Consider the following 19,431-nt stretch of genomic DNA (forward strand, 5'->3'; position numbering starts at 1 on the left):
CGCCAATCAGTCCATCTTATATAATTAATGATGGTAATTTTTTAAAATTTAATTATCTGTTATACGCCATGCTTTCGTACATTGAACCAAAACTATACGTAAATACAATAAAATATTCATTGAATTATGAAAAAATAATGAAAATTGGTCCAATGAATTTTCATAATGATTTAGATTATAAAACTATTTCTAGAATTCATTGCAAGAGTGAATATATAGTTGTATAAATGAATCCAGTTTTATTGTATCAATGAATTAATTACATTAAATCGGACATTAAGTCGGACATTGATTAACGATCATTCATTGGACCAAAAATGAATAAAATTTTTTCAATATACTTCCGCGATGTAAACTGTCTATTGAATAAACATTAACTTCGTTAAATATACGAGCAAAATATACTCTCCGAAATTTACGCTCATTACACACAAACTCGCTCGGAACACTGTGCAGTGTTCAATCCTACTTTCATTACAACAATTTACGGACTAGTACGAGGAATGCGAGGTATAAATGTCAATTTCAAAGTCTCGGACGTAAAGCAGATACTCAATTCGATACATTTGATGGCGACCGGCACAGGAAAGATGCCCGATGGAGATGCTTTTAACGACACAGACGCCGTATCTAGGCTGACTTTGCCGGAAGTCGGTAGAACGACGCGGAGATGACGAAAAGGTTCGAGTTCAACTGGCAGATCGAGGTGCCGGAAGCACTCCGCACCGGCTGCGTCTTCGATCGTTGGACGGAGGAGAAGGATAACACTGAAATCGAGCTGAATTGTCTGTTTAAAGTCGACGAATATGGTTTCTTTATCTATTGGCAGAGCGAGGGAAAGGTGAGGATTTTTGTTTGCCTTTTCTGTTCGCGCCCTTTGGGCCCTCTCGATAAAGAAGTGAAGTACCTTGGACATTCTCACAAGTCTTGAATATACACGGTTATTTTTATCGTGTTTCTCCTCCTTGCAGGACGGCGATGTTATAGAGTTGTGTCAAGTGAGTGACATTAGAGCCGGAGGCGTTCCTAAGGTAAAACAATTGTTCTATCGTTTCAAAATATGATGATAAATCAGATTTGTTAAAGTTACGATAGTCACTCGGATTTACCGGAAAAGAATTTACCGATTAAATTGATAAAAAAGAATTATAGTACTGAAAAATGTATTTAAAAATTTACGTAGAAGTATTGAGATTTAGCCTCAATTCGCTTCTTTACTCAATTAATTAGTTTATTTAGCAATCTAGTTTAATTTATTATTAAAAAAAAAAGAAAGGGAGGGAAAAAAGGAAATACGCGACAACATTTGATATCTAATAAAACCGACGCATTTTAAGCAGGACCCCAAGTTATTTGACAAGCTACTTAGCAAACATGGCGAACAGTTGGAAGAGAAAAGTCTGACCATCTGTTCTGGTGCAGATTACACCAATATCAACTATCAGCACGTCGTATGTCCGGATCCTGCCACAGCCAAGGTAACATACACGTCCAGCACACTAATCGTGATAACGACGGAAGCTTGGCATCGACATGTCATTCGATTTATCGGTCAAGTGAACTATTATTAGCTGGGTGATACAATACCGATATAGCGTCCAGGATCGCTATCGTTTTATAAAATTGTTGTTTTCTCATAGTTTATTGCGGATATAAATAGTAAAATGTCATTACATAATAAGTATAATCATTACATTAACGACATTAGAGATTGTATTGTAATATGTTATTATTAATACTTTTCCGTAATAGCTTCTGCGAAACGTAACATGCAATGCGACATGAACGTGTAATCGCGATTATGCTAAATTTCTCGATCGATTTGCTTTCTATTGCTCTTTTATTTCTCTCCGTTACGTGTTTCCGTGTCATTTTCAAGAGAATCGCTAGTTTCTACCGTGATGGAGAGGAAATAGCGTGAATGTGCCATACACGGTTCTGTATATCGTATTACAATCGATTCCTTATCGTACTGCATGCGCTATGCTAAATTGTGATTACACAACTTGACAATTCCATTGAAATGAATTATGACTAATTATCGTATGTTTCCTAAGTAACAAGGTGACATCTTATTGACATTAAAGACATTATTAAGGTATTATTAAGATATCATTGGACGTCACCTTTCTTGGGTTGAAATATTATTATCGGGCAACACATCTATCTGTTCTTTACTTGAAGCTCATTAACTTTACATATTTTTTGTATATTTTAATGCTATTGAGAATGAATGACATTTAAGAAAGTTAAAGTTTAAATCGCTCTTACAAATATTTAAATTAGCAACAGTTTTACCAAGACAGCAAAATTATTTCTCTCTTCCCAGTTATAAATTTATCTACCTACAAACGTAATAATAGATCATGTTATAACAACTGATAACTGTTACCTTGATGCTCTTTTAGATTTATGTCTCTATCGTAACAGACTTAATATATTCTTCCATTAAAAATAAAAGAACAAACTGATGTTACTTTATTCGTATATGTCGTCATAGGTATGGTTGGATGGCGTTCGATCGATTACGCACAATGTCAAAGCGAATAACGTTTGCCCTCTTACGTGTCTGAAGAAACAGTGAGTTTGCCAATGCACTTATATACACTTGCACTAACGCGTTTGTAAACACCATACTGTTTACCTCTATGAAATAATTAGCCATACATGTGTTCCACAACAGACATATGTATGTAACATAACTTCGTGTTTCTGTAATTCTTTTCTGACGCAAAAGAATATTTAATTTACAATAAACCGATAAGCATATTCAATTTAAGCAGAAATTATAAAGCTTTTAAATTTTCTTTTCTTTCTATATTTATATATTTTATTGAATCATTCTTTCTTTTTTTAATCTCTTTTCTTTTTTAATGAGATATATTAGAGAGATTATATTAGAGTTTATTGTATCAAAGACTTGACGAAAACCTAAAAGTTGACAAAAATATATATTATGTACCTATTTATCAAACCGCATATAATTTTTCCATTTTTTGAAGAGAAAGTAATAGAATCGCGAATAAAACGTATTTTGTGCAATTTTAGTTGGATGCGACTCAGAATGTTGGTGGATCCCAATGGAAAAGTTCCAGTGAAAGTAGTCGCGAGAACTTTCGCATCTGGTAAAACAGAAAAGCTCGTTTACCAGTGTCTCTCTGAATTAGGCCTACCTAGCGGAAAGGTATCTTAAATGATTATTAAAATAAATAATCGATCTCACTTTCATATCTCGCGGAATTATTACAAAAACTTTTGTTTATATTTAGAACGACGTGATAGAACCTGACGATTTCACCTTCGATGCATTCTACGCACTTTATCACAAAATATGCCCAAGGAACGACATAGAAGAATTATTTCAATCGATGTGAGTACTTTTTTCGGAGAAAATTTAAATTAAAAAAATATATCAAATACTATTTCCTGTATAAGAATAATTAACACATTTTTTAACGACCATTATTAATTACAAATTTTAATCATCTCATATTATTTATACGGGACAATAATAAATAAAAAAAATATGTACAGCAAGTTGCGTATATTTTATATATATGAATCTTTAAATATACATTTTAATATATTTTATTTTTTGTAATATAGTTTATTTGAGTTTATTTTAACATGATGACACAGGCAAAATTATTAAAATAAATGAATTTTAATTATTTTATATCATTTTTTATATACGACGGTAGTAAAAAACATATATAGGAAATTGTATATTTTATATATGTGTATTTACATTTTTATACATACATTTTATTGCGTTTTATTTTTTACGATATTTTAGTTTTTCATTTTAACACGGGTAGACATAGTCGTTTTACAATAAGCAACATATCGCTAATTTATCTAAAAAATTTTAGAACGCAGGGCAAGGCCGATACAATTAACTTGGAGCAACTGATCACCTTTCTTAACGAAAAGCAAAGGGATCCAACCCTGAACGAAATTCTCTACCCACTCTATGACGAGAAACGCGCGCTGGAGATCATTAATGATTATGAGCAGAACGAAGTTGCCCGTAATGAAAGTAAGAGCTTGATAAACAAATCATGTATCTTCGAAATGTTTCTCTTGAACAGTTCTCTCGAATCTATCTAAAATTAGATCTGATCGTTCGCATTTCTGGAGCCTAAGATATTGATTTCTTTGTAAATATTTCATTTATCTCTCTTCATGTACAAGTTATATTAGGATATTAAGCTGTCAAAGATATCAAAGACCGAGTAAACTTTAAATAAGCCTGTAAAATTGAATCGGCAAAATTCAATTGACTGTCACTTAGCTTAGCCGTGACTGAAGAATTAATGAACCGCCTTAACTTGTAGTTTCAAATCAACTTTCCTTTATACAATTGCTTACTTCCAGGAACGATGACGAAGGATGGCTTCATAAGGTACCTGATGTCCGATGAGAACGCGCCAGTTTTCCTCGATAGACTAGACGTTTATATGGATATGGACCAATCTCTTGCGCATTATTACATCAATTCGAGCCACAATACATACCTGAGCGGACGTCAATTCGGTGGAAGGAGCAGCGTCGAAATGTATAGACAAGTTCTACTGGCCGGATGCAGGTAACAAATACTACATGAATATGGAATTAATGATTATTCCCAATTTGCAACTGTAGCGATTTTCAATATCCGGTATATTTATAGCTATATCGATTGTGCCAGATTATCAACGTATCTGATTGAATATATAATATTATTCATTAGATCGATATACCCATATATCTATCTTTATTTCAGAATAATAAAGCAATCTAACTCATTTTTTTAATAATAAATTACAACACAGTTTTAAGGATTAATTTAATAAATATTTTTGTTTTTTTTCTTATTATTTTTATCTTGATTTAAATTGTTATATTTAAATAGATTCTTGTGACATTTAGAATAATTTTAATTTATTAATTTGTTACTTTATTAATTGGTACGAGAAAATTACTTTATATATTACTATATGTATATAAACAATCGAAAAATTATTCCGTAATAAAATAGCGAATAATCGATAACTATAGAAATTATCAATTTTAGTTTTTCTTTTTTTTCAATTCAAATTTAAAGATGCGTCGAATTGGATTGTTGGGATGGCAAAGGGGAAGACGAGGAACCGATAATCACTCATGGCAAAGCCATGTGCACCGACATTCTATTCAAGGACGTTATATACGCAGTCAGAGACACGGCCTTCGTTACATCAGAATATCCAGTGATTCTCAGCTTCGAAAATCATTGTAGCAAGAAGCAACAAAACAAACTGGCCAAGTACTGTGATGAAATTCTGGGTGATTTGTTGTTGAAAGAACCTCTAAAAGAATATCCTGTAAGTTCTTACGCGCATATCGATTAGTCATAGATATTATAAAATGTTATTATGATATTATAAAATTTATAGTGACAGTTTCTGAATTATGGATTTGCTCATATATCAATAAACATTTTCAATTATTATTAAGGTATATAATTACAATAAATTTTATAATATTAACGGATAACATAAAAATATGAGCAAAATTTCTTGTGTTTTTACTTTTTTTAAATTTCTTCTATCACAAACTCGCATTTATGATTAATTACTCAAAATTTTTGGTAACTTTTTGTATTGTAGCTTTAAGTGCACTTATAGATAAAACATTATTAACAGTTGGAGCCAGGAGCACCGCTGCCACCACCCAGTGTACTAAAACGCAAGATTCTCATTAAGAACAAGCGCCTAGGGTCCGAAGTTGAGAAGCAGGAATTGGAGCTCTTCATGCAAGGTCAATTCGTGATTGAGGACGAGATCAAGGAAGACGCCAGTGCGCCGCCGACGGTCGCCGTCGCTGTGGAGCAGCCACCGGTAAAAGTAACAGTCATTACGATCCTCAGATGGAGCATGATAGTGCCCCTTCACTTTAACCGAATTAAGCGATCAAAGTTTCTTTTGATAAAATATCTCTCCTCGACTACAGGAAGATAATTCTGAATCCATAACGACAGCGGGCATTCAGCAACAGCAATCTGGCACTGGTTCGGTGGGATTTGGAGAAAGCATAGAGTTGGCAGTTGCTCAGAATTATATCGGAAGTACTACCAATGTACATCCGTGGCTGTCCTCCATGGTCAACTATGCACAACCTATAAAGTTTGTCAGTTTCGATGAGGCCGAAGGTAAGTGAAATTTTTGCATCTTTGAGAGAAAATTATATTTTATTTAGAATTATAATTATTCTGCAAAATTATAAGTATTTTTCAATAAATGTCAGTTATAGAAACGAAGTACTATTTCAGAAAAGAACATTCATCACAACATGTCTTCCTTCTCGGAAACGGCTGGCTTGACCTACTTGAAAACCTCTGCCATTGAATTTGTAAATTATAACAAGCGGCAGATGAGCCGGATTTATCCGAAAGGTACACGAGCCGATTCTTCCAACTATATGCCACAGGTAAAGCACGAACTTGTAGAGCGCAATTTGCGCAACGGGAACCACGAAGAAAAGTCTCTCAATAATCGATCGTTGCGAAACAGGTCTTCTGGAACGCTGGCTGCCAAATGGTGTCACTGAACTTTCAAACCGCGGATCTGCCCATGCAATTGAATCAAGGCAAATTCGAGTACAACGGATCTTCGGGCTATTTATTAAAGCCGGATTTCATGAGACGTGCTGATAGGAGCTTCGATCCTTTTGCCGAGAGCCCCGTGGATGGAGTGATTGCTACACAGTGTAGCGTTCAGGTACGTTTTTCTTCCTTGAATGATAATCCAAGTCACTTTCGAAAATATATTTTTCTAGCCTACTTAAAAAGTCGAACAATTTACATAAAAATAATTTTTATATCATTCTCGTTTTTATTATATGTGCATTATGAAATTTATGTATGGCATTTTTTAAAAATTCAATTTTTCTCTGTAATATTTAGCAAATTTAATTATGTTGGTGAAATAGGTACATTAGTTAAACATTCATATTTTTATATATTTCGTGAAACTTTTTTATGTATATAATTTATTAATTCGTTATCTTTTCAACAATAATATATTAGATATTATTATGCTATTCTTTTATACGAAATTATCTAATTTTAGTTATTACAATAATGAATTAATGATATTATTAAATTTATACTTATGAAGAGAAAAAACCGCTATTCTTGATAATAATGATAATAATAATAATAAAATTTTACAATAATAAGAAGAAATAATAATATATAACACAAATGAATGAAAAAATTCCTGTGAAATTTTACATAAAAGTGACGTAATCGTAATTTTAAAAAATAATGAGAAAATATATGCGAAATATATTTTAATTATTAACAGCTCTTTGTATTAATATAGGATAATAGGAAAATAAGATAAAATACAAAGGAATGAATTCTAAAATGTTTATTAAAAATTAAAAAACACTTTCACTGTGCCCATTTATTATTGATTTGTTACTATACATTATAATAGGTAATAGCTGGTCAGTTTTTATCCGACAAAAAAGTCGGGACGTATGTTGAAGTTGAAATGTATGGCCTACCAACCGATACGATACGCAAGGAATTTCGCACGAGAGTGGTTCCTGCCAACGGTTTGAACCCCGTTTACAATGAAGAGCCCTTCCTCTTCAGGAAAGTCGTCCTACCAGATTTGGCCGCTTTGAGATTCGCGGTATACGATGAATCGAATGGCAAACTGCTAGGACAGAGAATTGTTCCTTTGGATGGTTTGCAAGCTGGATATCGGCACATTGCGTTGCGAACTGAGGCCAACTTTCCTATGTCTTTGCCTATGCTGTTTTGTAATATTGATATAAAAATTTATGTGCCAGATGGTTTTGAAGGTACGTCCGACATGGCTATGTTTTAGTTGCATGATAAATCTTCGCTACTATTTATTTTCTCATTTATATAATTATAATTTTAATAGATTATATAATTTTGTTCAAAATTATGTGTTTCCTGCTAAAGTTCTGTTAAATTGAACTATTTCATATATCTTATTTTTTTTCGATCTGCTTATATTATTATTTAATTAATAATTTTATCTTTTTCATTTAAAATTTTTATAAAAAATTCTAAATGTACATATATGTGTATATATTAATTGATTAATTGCTATACTTAAAACTTTTTATAATCTTTTTAGAATTTATGGACGCATTGACGGCGCCGCGAGCATTTAGAAAATCAGAAAGCATGTCGCAAACTAAAATGCGGGGTCTGGGGATCGAAGAGAGTGATAGTAAAAATAATATGGATAACAAAAACAACGTATTATCTCATCACCAAGAAGCAGCAAAACCAAGAGGTATAAGATACGGATAAAATACAGAATTGCCAACAGTGAGCGATGATCTATACCTATTTTATTTCTACAGAGGAAATGAAGTTTGATCCAATCACTCTCGAGACTCTGAGACAAGAAAAGGGTTATCAAAAAGTATTACGAAAACAACAAAAAGAATTGGAGTCTTTAAAGAAGAGGCATCACAAGGAGAAAGTCGCTGTCCAGAAGCAACATTGCGTAGCAATAGAGAAGATTTTTAAAGGGAAAAAGTTAGTCATTTTTATACAATTTTTATGGGCTTCCTTTAACAAAAAATGTTATTTGAAAATTTTTTTATTTATTATTTAAGATTGAATATTTCAGAATTACAAAGCTTGAAGAAAAAAATTCTACAATTTTAAAATACAGCGTGGAAAAATTTTAAGATAGTATTGACAAACTGATTTGGAGTAAACAAAAAAATTAAAATATAATTTTTTTGAAGAAATGAAAATTTCTAATAAAACTGTTAAAATGCAATTATTTTGGCACATAGGACTGATACAATTTAAAGTTCCTAGAATTGAGAGTCGAATATACACATTAAAAAACAGTAAAATAATTGCAGAATAAATTCTTCAAAATAAAATAAAATAAGAGAGGCATCATAACCAAGTTTCACAAAAATAATGAAAATTTTTTTCATTAGCAAAGCGGAACTTTCGAGGGACCCCATCGTTCGCCGTGCAGTTTCTGAACAGACGACCCAATGGTCGCGTCTCGCCGACAGGCAGCGCCGGGAGGAACGCGATCTAATCCGTGGACATTTGGAAGAGCGACGGACGCAGCTGTGCAAATTGTGCATGACCGCGCAGCTGGCGCAACAAAAACAGCAGACCGCGCGTCACGATCGCGAGATGAAAGAAATAACAGCACGACAGGCGAGACTGTCAGTGGAGAGCGCGAGGGAAGTGATGAACGACAAGACTTTGAAGACACGCGGGATCAAGGAAGGCAGACTCAGGGAGAAGCAGCAGAATAATACGAAAAAGTTCATGGAGGAGCGCAAAATCGCTCAGATGATACAGAATAGGGAAAAAGAGAAACTGAAGGTGATCCATGAAAAACAATTGGAGGAGTTGCAAAAGGATATAAACGCGGTAAGACAACAGACTCTCGCTAGGCTAGAAGTTTTTCCGATAGTATAGCTTTGCACATTCATTGCGTTTACACATCAAAAACATATATCTATATGTTTAATATTTGACATGTAATCGTAAGTAAGTAATTTATGCAATCTGATATTGAACTCTTAAACGTTTATTTTAACATTCTCTCTATTGAGAGAATAGAAAATTTTGAAAATATTTTAAATTTTTTGTGTTTATTTTAATAAAATAAATGTCGATGTGATATATATATATAGCGAATTTGATAAAAGATAAGATTGCTAGAAAATCTAATTTATTATAAATTTCTGTTTCATAATTAAGCTGAATTCTATTTATTGAATGTTAAAATTAATTTTGTTATTATATTTTTCCTTTATATTGTTTTAATTATTACACTTTATTTAATATTTTATTTAATATTACTCTTTATTTTCTTAATAAATTTATCTTTTTAAAATATTTTTTATTGTATTTATCCTATTATTTGTGATATTTTATATTGTATGACAAAATAAATAATAAGTTATAGATAATTTATTGCAATAAAGTTTCTTTAATCTGAAATAAGTAAGACTAAGTAACAGATTCGAAATATCAAAAATATGGATTATCTGAAATTATAGATTTTTATCATGAATTTTTTATTTATATATGCTTATATTTTAATTTTAATTTATAAAAGCCTTTAGAAAATGTATTGAAAATATATATTTAATACACGAATATTTTTTTAATATGGATAACTTTTCCAAGATTGTTTATTAATATAATTACTCTTACACCTTAAATTATCTTTTTTTAGTACTAAATTTTTACCTTTGAGAGAATTAAATTATCCAATATTTAGCCGAAATCATTTGATTATAACCAAAACCTTTTTCAAAATTTCAGGTTAATTTTTAAGAAAACTTTAATTTAAAAAACAATTTTTTTTTTGCTATAAATGATCGCAATAATTTTTATCCTATACACTGTGAAGTCTATTATGAAATATAAAAAAATAATAATATATAAAAATCTTTTACATGTATAAAAGATACCAAACTTTTATTATTCAATGTTTAGAACCTGTTATTTGGAACAGATCTATGTTCAAATAGAAATAATTAAAATTAAATAATATGAAAAATGATTTAATAATATTTTTACATTAATAATTATAAAATAAAAATTTTTTAATATATATATTTTGTCAATATATCTAATTTTATTTAATGTAATCTATTATAAATCTGTTTAAGAATGAATTTATTATTTCATAAAATTATAATTTCTTAAAATACAAAAAAAGTTTTTTAGTTTACGTAAAAAATAAATTTTAATTGGCATAAACATTTAATTTATCTGAACATAAGTTTACTCCATTTAAATTCATTTATTTAAAATATCAAGTCCACTTTCCTCAAAATAATTGGTTTAGTCATACAAACGACTTTTCCAGATCATGGATATGTACAAGAATGAGGATATGGACTACGAACCGGCTAAGATGCTGGCTGAATTCTACGTGTGATGAGTGCCAGCCAAGTTCCTCCGCAAATTTTCTCCATAGCGAGAAATACGTTGCGAAGGGGAGGACTATTTTCAAACAATTTACTACTGTCGTTAATTATACTTGAAATTGGGATCAAATTTCATTAGATGTCGTTCTCGTATCTACAAATATCGCATATTGTGAGAAAGAAAGAAAATAAGCAACTACATTAACGTTTCTAATTCATTCAGCCAAGTATTTTTTTATAAGCAGACATTTTATGTCTCCATAGTCTCCGAGTACCTAGACTAACGAGGGAGTCAATACAACTAAAGTGATCTAGTCAAGTATTTAAATATATATTATACTTATACAAAACATATATCATGTCGTGGCTGATGTGAAATGGGTGATGCATCGCGCGATTCGTCGAAGTGAATATTTTTCGATTGTTAACGCTATTGTCGAAGTCTATCAGAGTGGAAAACATGTATGTATGTATGTGGGCATGTGTGAAACTGTTGTCTGTATTCGTGAATCGATGCCTAATATTGGGAGGAACTTTCTCTGTTACCGTGATGATTCCTAGACCATACATACCTTAAGTTGAGAGACGCTCTCACGGTCGGACCTAGCCGATAATTCTCGTGATTGCTGATAATGACTAGAGTATTATAGAGCGTTTGAGAATCTCGAGACCGCGCAATTTACAGTCGCGGACTATAATTTACAGATCGAAGGAAGCGCCTCTTACATGGCCCTTACATGAATGGTCACCTAGGATTGTAAATAAACTTCAAACAAGAGCCTAGTATAATGATTACTACGTTGTTGTTTTCATTATAACATAATGTTATTTACATAAATTATTATATCATCCTATACATATATATATATATATATATCTATATTGGATATAAAGGACGAAATAAAAAAAATTACGCAAATCACGTTCGCAATTATTTCCGTCTGTTGTGAGTAATTATTTTCATAAGAGCATATTTGTACTATGATAAAAACTACGATGCGGAAACAGTTATATTATAAAAAGAATATTCTCTAAAACGCATATTAATTATTTTTATTTAACTATCAAACAATCGAACGTATCTGTTAAATACATTTGAGCCTCAGAAATTTTCAATTAATTTCAAATTGATCACATAGACAAAGATTGCATTATAATTATTCAAATACTATTTTCTTAATCATTTTTATAGATGAAGATCATAATGATGTTTCATAATGGTCGTGATCGAGATAATGATCATGATCGAGTATGTCAGACTTGACGTCATCAACAGCAAATTCTTCATATGGAGCTGAAACAAATTAATATTCTCTATTTGTCTTTACAAAACATAATTATAGTACTCGTATGTACTGATCATTTCAAAATAATATCATAAATAATCCCTAAAAAATATAATATTTTTAAATTATATCAAATTATCATGATGTTTCTAATTAAAATTATTAGTGTATTCAAGCAGAACAACAAATTACAATAACGTCAAAATAATATTAAAGTGAATCGTAATTGATTAAAAAGTGGCTTTTAGTAATCATTTTGGAGCTATTTTGACGTCATCTTGATGTCATGATGACTTGTGTTACGCTTGGAGTATCTTTCTTATTAGACATTTCCATTTTGTTGCAAAAATTACATTAATTTTTTACGGGCGTGATCGATTTAATGAGAATTCATGTTTTTATTTACCGGACACGATGTGATCTACATTATTTTCTGATTCCACAATTGGAATGATTCTCTCATGATGGTGCTCCACATCAGCTTCTTGAATTTCTGCGGGATCTCCATAGTTCGCGGGCAACTCTATAGCATCGTGATTATCAAGCTGCACGTTTTGATAACTGGTAGCGCCATAGCCGTGATAAACCGCATGGTGCGAGTAATCACCGTTTGATACTACACCCGCCTCGCAAACGGCAATTACCAACAGAGAGAGAAACAACTGAAATACAGTAAATTTAAACACACTATAACTGAAAAGACGTAAGTTAAGTTTAATTTTTTATGTTAATTTCGCTAAAATATATCGACGATTCTTAATTTGTACGATCTTTCGAGTCGAGCTAAGGTTCAATATTAACATGTAACACAATTTTAAATAATAATTCGTCATAAAGTTTATATAAAAAAATATTAGGGCACTTTTGCATTTAATTAGTCTTTTCAATTATTCGTCACGACAATTTTTACGCGATATGAAATTATATACAATTCTTTTGCACGTCACAATTGAACGATGAATGAAAAGGCATAAAATTAAGTTCTTCCTTTACATCACTCTTATATAGTTTCCACTGTTTTCTTAATAACTTCTTCAGCATTCACTTACATAGTAACTCATAATGAATTCACTTCTCGGACAGGTCTGGTAGACTCTATTATACTGAAAGCATCTTCTCATGGATGTCTATTTTATACGGTGGCCGCGTAATATTGCGTAAGTTTTATGTGAATATTACGCATCATGAACGGATGTTTACAATTCGTGCTTCATGGCGTGGATTCGCGTGGACGCGAATCCATACATAGCACGTTTGTACATGGGTATGAGAAAGCCGACCCGCGAATGTGCATGTGTAGGCCATTTCAAAATGCCGAGATAGTTCACCGTTTCATTGCCGAGTTATGCAATCTCGTCTGAGTGGTGTTGCACGTAAGTAAGTGACGAAATCGTGCGATTCTTCGAAATTCGCGGGAATAAATAGAAAGCTCACCAGCGCGACGTTATTAATTCCAACTCCAGTAAGTATTGATTTTATGCAATCAGTTTCTGACGCGACAAAACAGGAAGAAAAGTTCTCCAGTGATCTGCGATAAAGATTACTGCATAAACAGTCTTATTTCTTCTTTCAAATACGGAAAGAATGAGATATCTAAAAATTTAGTCAGATTTCAAAATAATTTTAAACATCAAAATGATTATGTAAGAAACTCAAACACGAACAATGTTACAAAAAGTTTTGACATTCTAACAATGTAATTATTTTGATAGTCCAACAAAATTATTTTTTTATCTGTATTTAGCTGAATTTTTAGATACTTTTCAGTAAAATCGTTCTCTTCGTGTAGAAATTTCGTGATAAATTTTTACCACGCTCTTTGAACTATACTATATTAATTAAATACCTTATTAAATATATATATGAAATTAAAATTATGCATAATTATATATTTGTATTTTATAATTGTGATCTAAGCTCTGTAATTATGATGTGTAATGTTTAATGATGCGATTTAATTCCTAAGAACAATTGAAGAAGCTTAATAGTAGTGGGATTTCATGGCTTAAAGAATTACGATGATTTTGACGCAATCTAGATAAGCGGAAGATGTCCGCAACTTCGTAACGTAATTGCACGCTTATGAAATTTCTATGCATAATTGCTTCTCTAGATGAAAGTTTGAAAGAGTAGCGATATTTTACGGTTGGAAAGTTTCGGCACTAAGGTCGTTCAGTGTTTATAATCTTTATGTGAATCTTATCAAGAGAGTATCAAGATATTCACAGAATAAAGATTTACGTTTTGAAACAGGATAGACATCGTTTTATTAAAGATTAATAAAATTCTTTAATTAAGAAGCAAGGTAATTATTCACGTAAATTGAGAGTTTAAATAATATAAAATCTAAATACGTTTTATAATATAAATTATATAATACGTTTATATTATTAACTAATATTTATTAAACGCTTAATTATTGTTATACTTTCAATTATGATTCACTCGAGTAAATTTTGATTTTACGAATTGATTTTATCTGAGAAGAAATGTACTAAATTTTAATAAATATTTATTAGAATAGTGCCAACTAATCATTTACTTACAGTAAATAAATATTTACTTAATAAAAAATGATTATTAAATTAATAGTTCTTGTACCAAAAAAATGTATCTTTCCATTTAATAAGTATTTACTTTTCAAACAAAAAATTTATTAAAATTTAGAATACTTTTTTTAGTGTATTCCAGATTGAAAGTTTCCATCAGATTGAAGCATCAAGAAAATGTGTTGCAGTTTCAAAATTTAAGAAAAAAATTAACACGAAGAAATGATAAAGAAAAATAATTTTATTCTCTCCAGATTAAATTTGTGTCAGTTTTGACAATTCACTTTCTTTCATTTTAACAACTCGTAGTATTTCCCGATCCTTAATGCTATGAAAGCATTGCATTGTTCTGATATAACATTTTTACATATAATTTTACAATTTACAATTTTTCATTGCATTTTACAAGTTTCATATTTTCAATTTACAAAACGCAGGTCAATGTGAGCATTTCATGACATGAAATCATCAGTCGATCATTTAAGCGCATTTAAAAATATTTTCAATTTGCGCAGCTTGACATATCAATATCGAACGTTCGATCAAGCATTCTACGCACAATGAGGCTTAACTATAATGGAATCGTGAACCGGCTGTGGGGCGTACACAGATGACGGTGCATGAACCACAGGTTTTACGTAGGACACTTGCGGTGCCTGCACGTGCACCACTTTCGGCGTCGCGTATTGAATGGCGGGCGCATGGACCAGCGGTTTCTGATACAATATCTGGGCAGCGGGTACCTCGTACTTCTTGAGGAGGACCTTCGGCATCACATCGTGGTATATAGGGCTTTGATACGTGGGTGCGTAATGCAGCGGCTTTTGGTAAATCGGCGCGTAGGATGGCGCGATGGGACTCTGATAGATGGGCATCACGGGCTTGATGTATTGCAACGACTGATGCTGAGCATGATAATTCACCACGGGAGTCGCCGGTTTCACGTACGTGATGGTCGGCTTCTGCACCACGGAGGGATAGGCGTGAGGCTGTTGGATGTATTGCAGGTGAGCTAAGGGTGCTATGCCCAGCTCTTTCTTCAAGTAGGCCGGTTGGACCAGGGGCTTAACGTAGACCGGCGGTGGTGAGTAAGCGGGAACAGGCGGATAGAGCGGTTGGTGAATGGGTTCGCAAGGTTGATGGATGGAATCTCTCTTTGCCTTTAGCATTGAAGCGTCCGATGTTTTGTCCAACGGCTCGACCGGCATGTCCATGTGCATCCCGGTCTCCGAACGCACCGTTGACAGCCACAACAGGCATGGTATCTAGGGATTAGATTATACAGGGCCAAATTGTTACAAGTGACATAGAAAAGAACTCGCTGGAAGATCGGTATACAAAATCAAATATTTGAAGTGCGTTTAAAGACCATGCTTTTTAAATTTTGTAAAGAATAATGCGCATTTGCAAGTATTATTATTGCATATTCGCTAACTATAAATGTTTTGCTTGATAATTAATATATTAAGTGCCATTTAGAAATTGAGTTAAGCTCTCTGAGAGCTTTTTTAATCAAAATTAATTCTGGGAATTTGTTTTTATAATTTATTATCAATCTAGAAATTATAAAATGAAATACTGAATCCTTCAATGCTACTTTATTCAGAATCGTTTTATCAGGTATCACATGGGTATTGTGTAAGAATATAAAAATTGTGTAAAAATGAATGTATTATAACAATTTTTTAAAATCGAAATAGACATTAAGAAAGATAACTGTAGCAAGCAAAAGTAAATATCTTTATTAATAAAAAAATTATAGCACAGTAAAGTAAAAGAAACCTCTGGAATGCCATACTCGGAATGGCATCGAAGGATTAAATCTATTACGGAGCAGCGTTACATCGGTGTGCTTACCAACAGTCTGAACATGATTTTGCTTCTGTTTCCGTTGAATTGCACGACGACTAATAGATCGGGAGTTCTGGACCAAACTAGAAGCGCGTCACTCGCAGTCCTCGGTTTTATAAACTTTTGCTCCACTTAAAGAGGGCAAGTTTCTTGCTGAAGTCGAATGTGATTCCCTTAAGCGGCGTAAAAAGCGGTCGCTAGATCCATGATGCAATCGTACGCGCCCCGGTATTTCCTGAATAAATTCTGTGACGACGTGAGTGAGTGACCACCTCGGGCATGGCGACACATTGCGTCGTTGACATTATTCGTCGTCGTATCCACGCGGTGGACACGCCAATCTGCCGTACAAGCCGAACACTGTATCGTGAAATATCGCCCGAAGTGCCGCCTGTAGGAAAATAGTGACGTATATAATTTATAATAATTACGGATGCATTTCACGTTTTGGCAAAAAATCAAGCGCACCTGAAGTATTTGTTGCATGCAACCCTATGTCGCCGAGAGCGTTGAAATCTCAGAGATTATTAATTTTTGAGAAAATTAGTGTACAAAGAAGATTTAAGAAAAAAATACTAGTGTAACCACATATGCATATGCATATCATACTATATGTATATTTATAAATAATTTTGTTTGATCATAAAAATAATTGTGTAGGATACTCAAACTGATTTCTAGAATGTAAAATTTTTTTGTAGCATTATTCATGCTTGAGATTCCTACATAATTATTTTGATGATCCAACAAAATTATTTTTAGATCTGTATCTAATTAAATTTTTTTAATACTTTAGCAAAATCATCTATTTTTTGCGCAATTATACCAATTAAATGAATGTAATTAATTTTTCTATGATTCTAAACTTATTTAAGTAATAATAATTAATGCTTGTATAATTGAAAAAACAGTTTATTTAACAGTTTGTTTAACAGTTTATTTAACAAATATAAATGTTATATTTATAGCAGTAAACTATGTACATACATCACAACGCTTATGACCTAATATTGTTCATGTAACGCTTGTCGCTATTTTTGGCATAAAGGTACTGAAGAAAATCGCCCAAAATAAATCAATGCTTCTTCCAGTGTCCTGAGCCGTGTCCCGAGCCATGTCCTGAACCCTTATGATGAAAAACGTGCTTGTACACTGGCACGTGAACTGGATACGGTTTAGGTATTGGCACTGGAAAGTGCTTCTCCACTGTCACTGGGTACGGCTTCTCGACGACATATGGTACCTGCAATGCAATACGTTTATAGACATTCACAACAAAGTTTAATAAAAGATATTTTATTTAAATAGCATAAAACATCCTATAATCATCGATCTCTTTTAATATCACGATATTTTATATATATGTCATTAGTATTTTAAATTTCAAAGACATAATTAATTTAAATAATATAAACGATATAACATTTTTATAATATTTAAATAATATAACATTTTCTATATAATCTTGTTTCTTATTACCTGTGCAAGAAAATAGTAATATATTATTTATAATATCACAAAGTAAAAATCATATCATACTAGGTGCGTATCAAACGTTTTCCTTTACAGATAATTTATTACAATTTCATATAATCTTTTAAAAATATTTATCGATACAAACCTTCTTCTCCACGACATACGGTTCCGGTTTTTCTATAGGTATCTCAATGTGTTTAATAACTTCTACGGGTACCGGATGCGGAACTGCGACTTCGACCTGATAGGGTTGAGGTATCGGAATTTTAATTTGCTGAGGGACTGGAACGGCAACCGGGTGCGGAATTGGTATCGCATATTTCTTGTAGATAGGTATTTCCACTGGCTTAGAAGTTTCGTGATAAGTAGTACCACCGTGGTCCTCATCGTGGTAAGAAGCCCACACTGCGACCACCATTGTGACAAATACCTACAAGTGTAAGTGAGTCATTAAAATCACCGAGTTCCGAAGTAGAATGTCGCCAAGATTGTTATTCGTAACCGCTTTCTAGTCGCGATACTCGCGATAGTAAACTCTTCTTCTAGACAGTTTCTCGAGATAACTGTATCTAGTTGAATGCGCAGATCACTCGTTTTTCTAATCGCCTTACCAAACCATATTCGGAATTGTGTCACGTAGAGTGCAGTAATTTCGTAAGAAATAACTAATTGCAACCTTGTCTTGTTTATCGACTTAATTACTCTTCGTGAGAAAAGTAAGATTTGTTTTTCTGCTTTCCGTTTATACAATAAGTTAATGATTACTTAACATTTACGAAAAGAAACAAGTTAAAATTAAATATTTGACTGTTGCTGTAATTTTTAAGAAATAATAGTATAATGTACAAAAAATATATCCACAAGAACATACCTAAATGAAAAGAGATTTGGCTCTTCTTTACTTAATTAATAAAAAAAAATTTATTTAAAACACACATAATTTTAATATAAATTAATAATTAAATATTTGTTAGGTATTATATTCTAAACTAATATCGTCTGCTAATAATTGCAAGTATAAATAATTTAATTAAATGTATAACAGATAATTACTCCTCTAGAAATGTAATGCAATAACACGTAAGACTAAATTCACAGTACAATATTCAATGTGATGACGAAAGAAGTACTCACAAAAAGTCTCATGATTTGCGAAATCACACGCCAAAGACACCGTCGAGATAATTGATTCTGCGATACTCGTCCGCGAAAACGCGCAATAGACTCTACGATGCTTTCAAAGTCATGGCCAACTCTTTATATACCAGCACTACTTTCTCCCTTCTCTTCATTACGTTGATTGTAACAATTCGCTATATTCAAGTGCACTCTTG

At 32.1% G+C, this 19,431-nt stretch overlaps 4 protein-coding genes across 7 annotated transcripts; 1 reads left to right on the forward strand and 3 right to left on the reverse strand.

The window, feature by feature from the left end:
* The first annotated feature begins 625 nt into the window (after positions 1–625).
* Positions 626–11,816, forward strand: LOC108726068 (1-phosphatidylinositol 4,5-bisphosphate phosphodiesterase). Of its 4 annotated transcripts, none has more exons than XM_018453437.1 (18): positions 626–841; positions 972–1,031; positions 1,338–1,478; positions 2,501–2,580; positions 3,049–3,184; positions 3,270–3,370; positions 3,873–4,039; positions 4,378–4,588; positions 5,087–5,345; positions 5,667–5,867; positions 5,974–6,172; positions 6,293–6,450; positions 6,534–6,740; positions 7,464–7,836; positions 8,142–8,303; positions 8,374–8,551; positions 8,971–9,421; positions 10,875–11,816. In XM_018453437.1, the coding sequence occupies exons 1-18, from the start codon at positions 671–673 to the stop codon at positions 10,944–10,946; spliced, it is 3,327 nt and encodes a 1,108-aa protein (XP_018308939.1). In that variant the 5' UTR covers positions 626–670; the 3' UTR covers positions 10,947–11,816. The 4 variants fall into 4 exon arrangements, with proteins under 4 accessions (XP_018308939.1, XP_018308941.1, XP_018308940.1 ...); XM_018453439.1 differs by having other exon boundaries at positions 5,667–5,861; XM_018453438.1 differs by having other exon boundaries at positions 1,341–1,478; positions 10,875–11,815.
* A 304-nt stretch (positions 11,817–12,120) lies between these two features.
* LOC108726070 (uncharacterized) lies at positions 12,121–13,309 on the reverse strand. Its single transcript, XM_018453441.1, has 3 exons — positions 13,271–13,309; positions 12,628–12,883; positions 12,121–12,229 (listed from the first exon to the last, which is right to left on the reverse strand). Exons 1-3 carry the CDS (start codon positions 13,280–13,282, stop codon positions 12,135–12,137), a joined length of 363 nt encoding a protein of 120 aa, XP_018308943.1. The 5' UTR covers positions 13,283–13,309; the 3' UTR covers positions 12,121–12,134.
* A 1,846-nt stretch (positions 13,310–15,155) lies between these two features.
* LOC108726062 (extensin-1) lies at positions 15,156–16,716 on the reverse strand. The gene is made up of 2 exons (XM_018453429.1): positions 16,628–16,716; positions 15,156–16,035 (listed from the first exon to the last, which is right to left on the reverse strand). Exons 1-2 carry the CDS (start codon positions 16,640–16,642, stop codon positions 15,322–15,324), a joined length of 729 nt encoding a protein of 242 aa, XP_018308931.1. The 5' UTR covers positions 16,643–16,716; the 3' UTR covers positions 15,156–15,321.
* An 833-nt stretch (positions 16,717–17,549) lies between these two features.
* LOC108726065 (mantle protein) lies at positions 17,550–19,314 on the reverse strand. Its single transcript, XM_018453433.1, has 3 exons — positions 19,232–19,314; positions 18,243–18,527; positions 17,550–17,864 (listed from the first exon to the last, which is right to left on the reverse strand). Exons 1-3 carry the CDS (start codon positions 19,241–19,243, stop codon positions 17,697–17,699), a joined length of 465 nt encoding a protein of 154 aa, XP_018308935.1. The 5' UTR covers positions 19,244–19,314; the 3' UTR covers positions 17,550–17,696.
* Between the last annotated feature and the right edge of the window lie 117 nt (positions 19,315–19,431).

The sequence above is a fragment of the Mycetomoellerius zeteki genome, unplaced genomic scaffold (genome assembly GCF_001594055.1).
Source record: "Mycetomoellerius zeteki isolate Tzet28-1 unplaced genomic scaffold, Tzet1.0 scaffold382, whole genome shotgun sequence".
In the NCBI taxonomy this organism is placed as follows: Eukaryota; Metazoa; Arthropoda; class Insecta; order Hymenoptera; family Formicidae; genus Mycetomoellerius; species Mycetomoellerius zeteki.

Excerpts from the sequence above, each read along its gene's own strand:
- LOC108726065 (XM_018453433.1), bottom strand. Across the intron at positions 17,865-18,242 it reads CGTATGTCGTGGAGAAGAAG|GTACCATATGTCGTCGAGAA; the intron begins GTTTGTATCGAT and ends ATTGCATTGCAG.
- LOC108726068 (XM_018453437.1), top strand. The coding sequence starts at position 671 with ATGACGAAAAGGTTCGAGTTCAACTGGCAGATCGAGGTGCCGGAAGCA. Across the intron at positions 8,304-8,373 it reads AGAAGCAGCAAAACCAAGAG|AGGAAATGAAGTTTGATCCA; the intron begins GTATAAGATACG and ends TTATTTCTACAG. Across the intron at positions 8,552-8,970 it reads AAGATTTTTAAAGGGAAAAA|CAAAGCGGAACTTTCGAGGG; the intron begins GTTAGTCATTTT and ends TTTTTTCATTAG.
- LOC108726070 (XM_018453441.1), bottom strand. Across the intron at positions 12,230-12,627 it reads TGTAGATCACATCGTGTCCG|CTCCATATGAAGAATTTGCT; the intron begins GTAAATAAAAAC and ends AATTTGTTTCAG.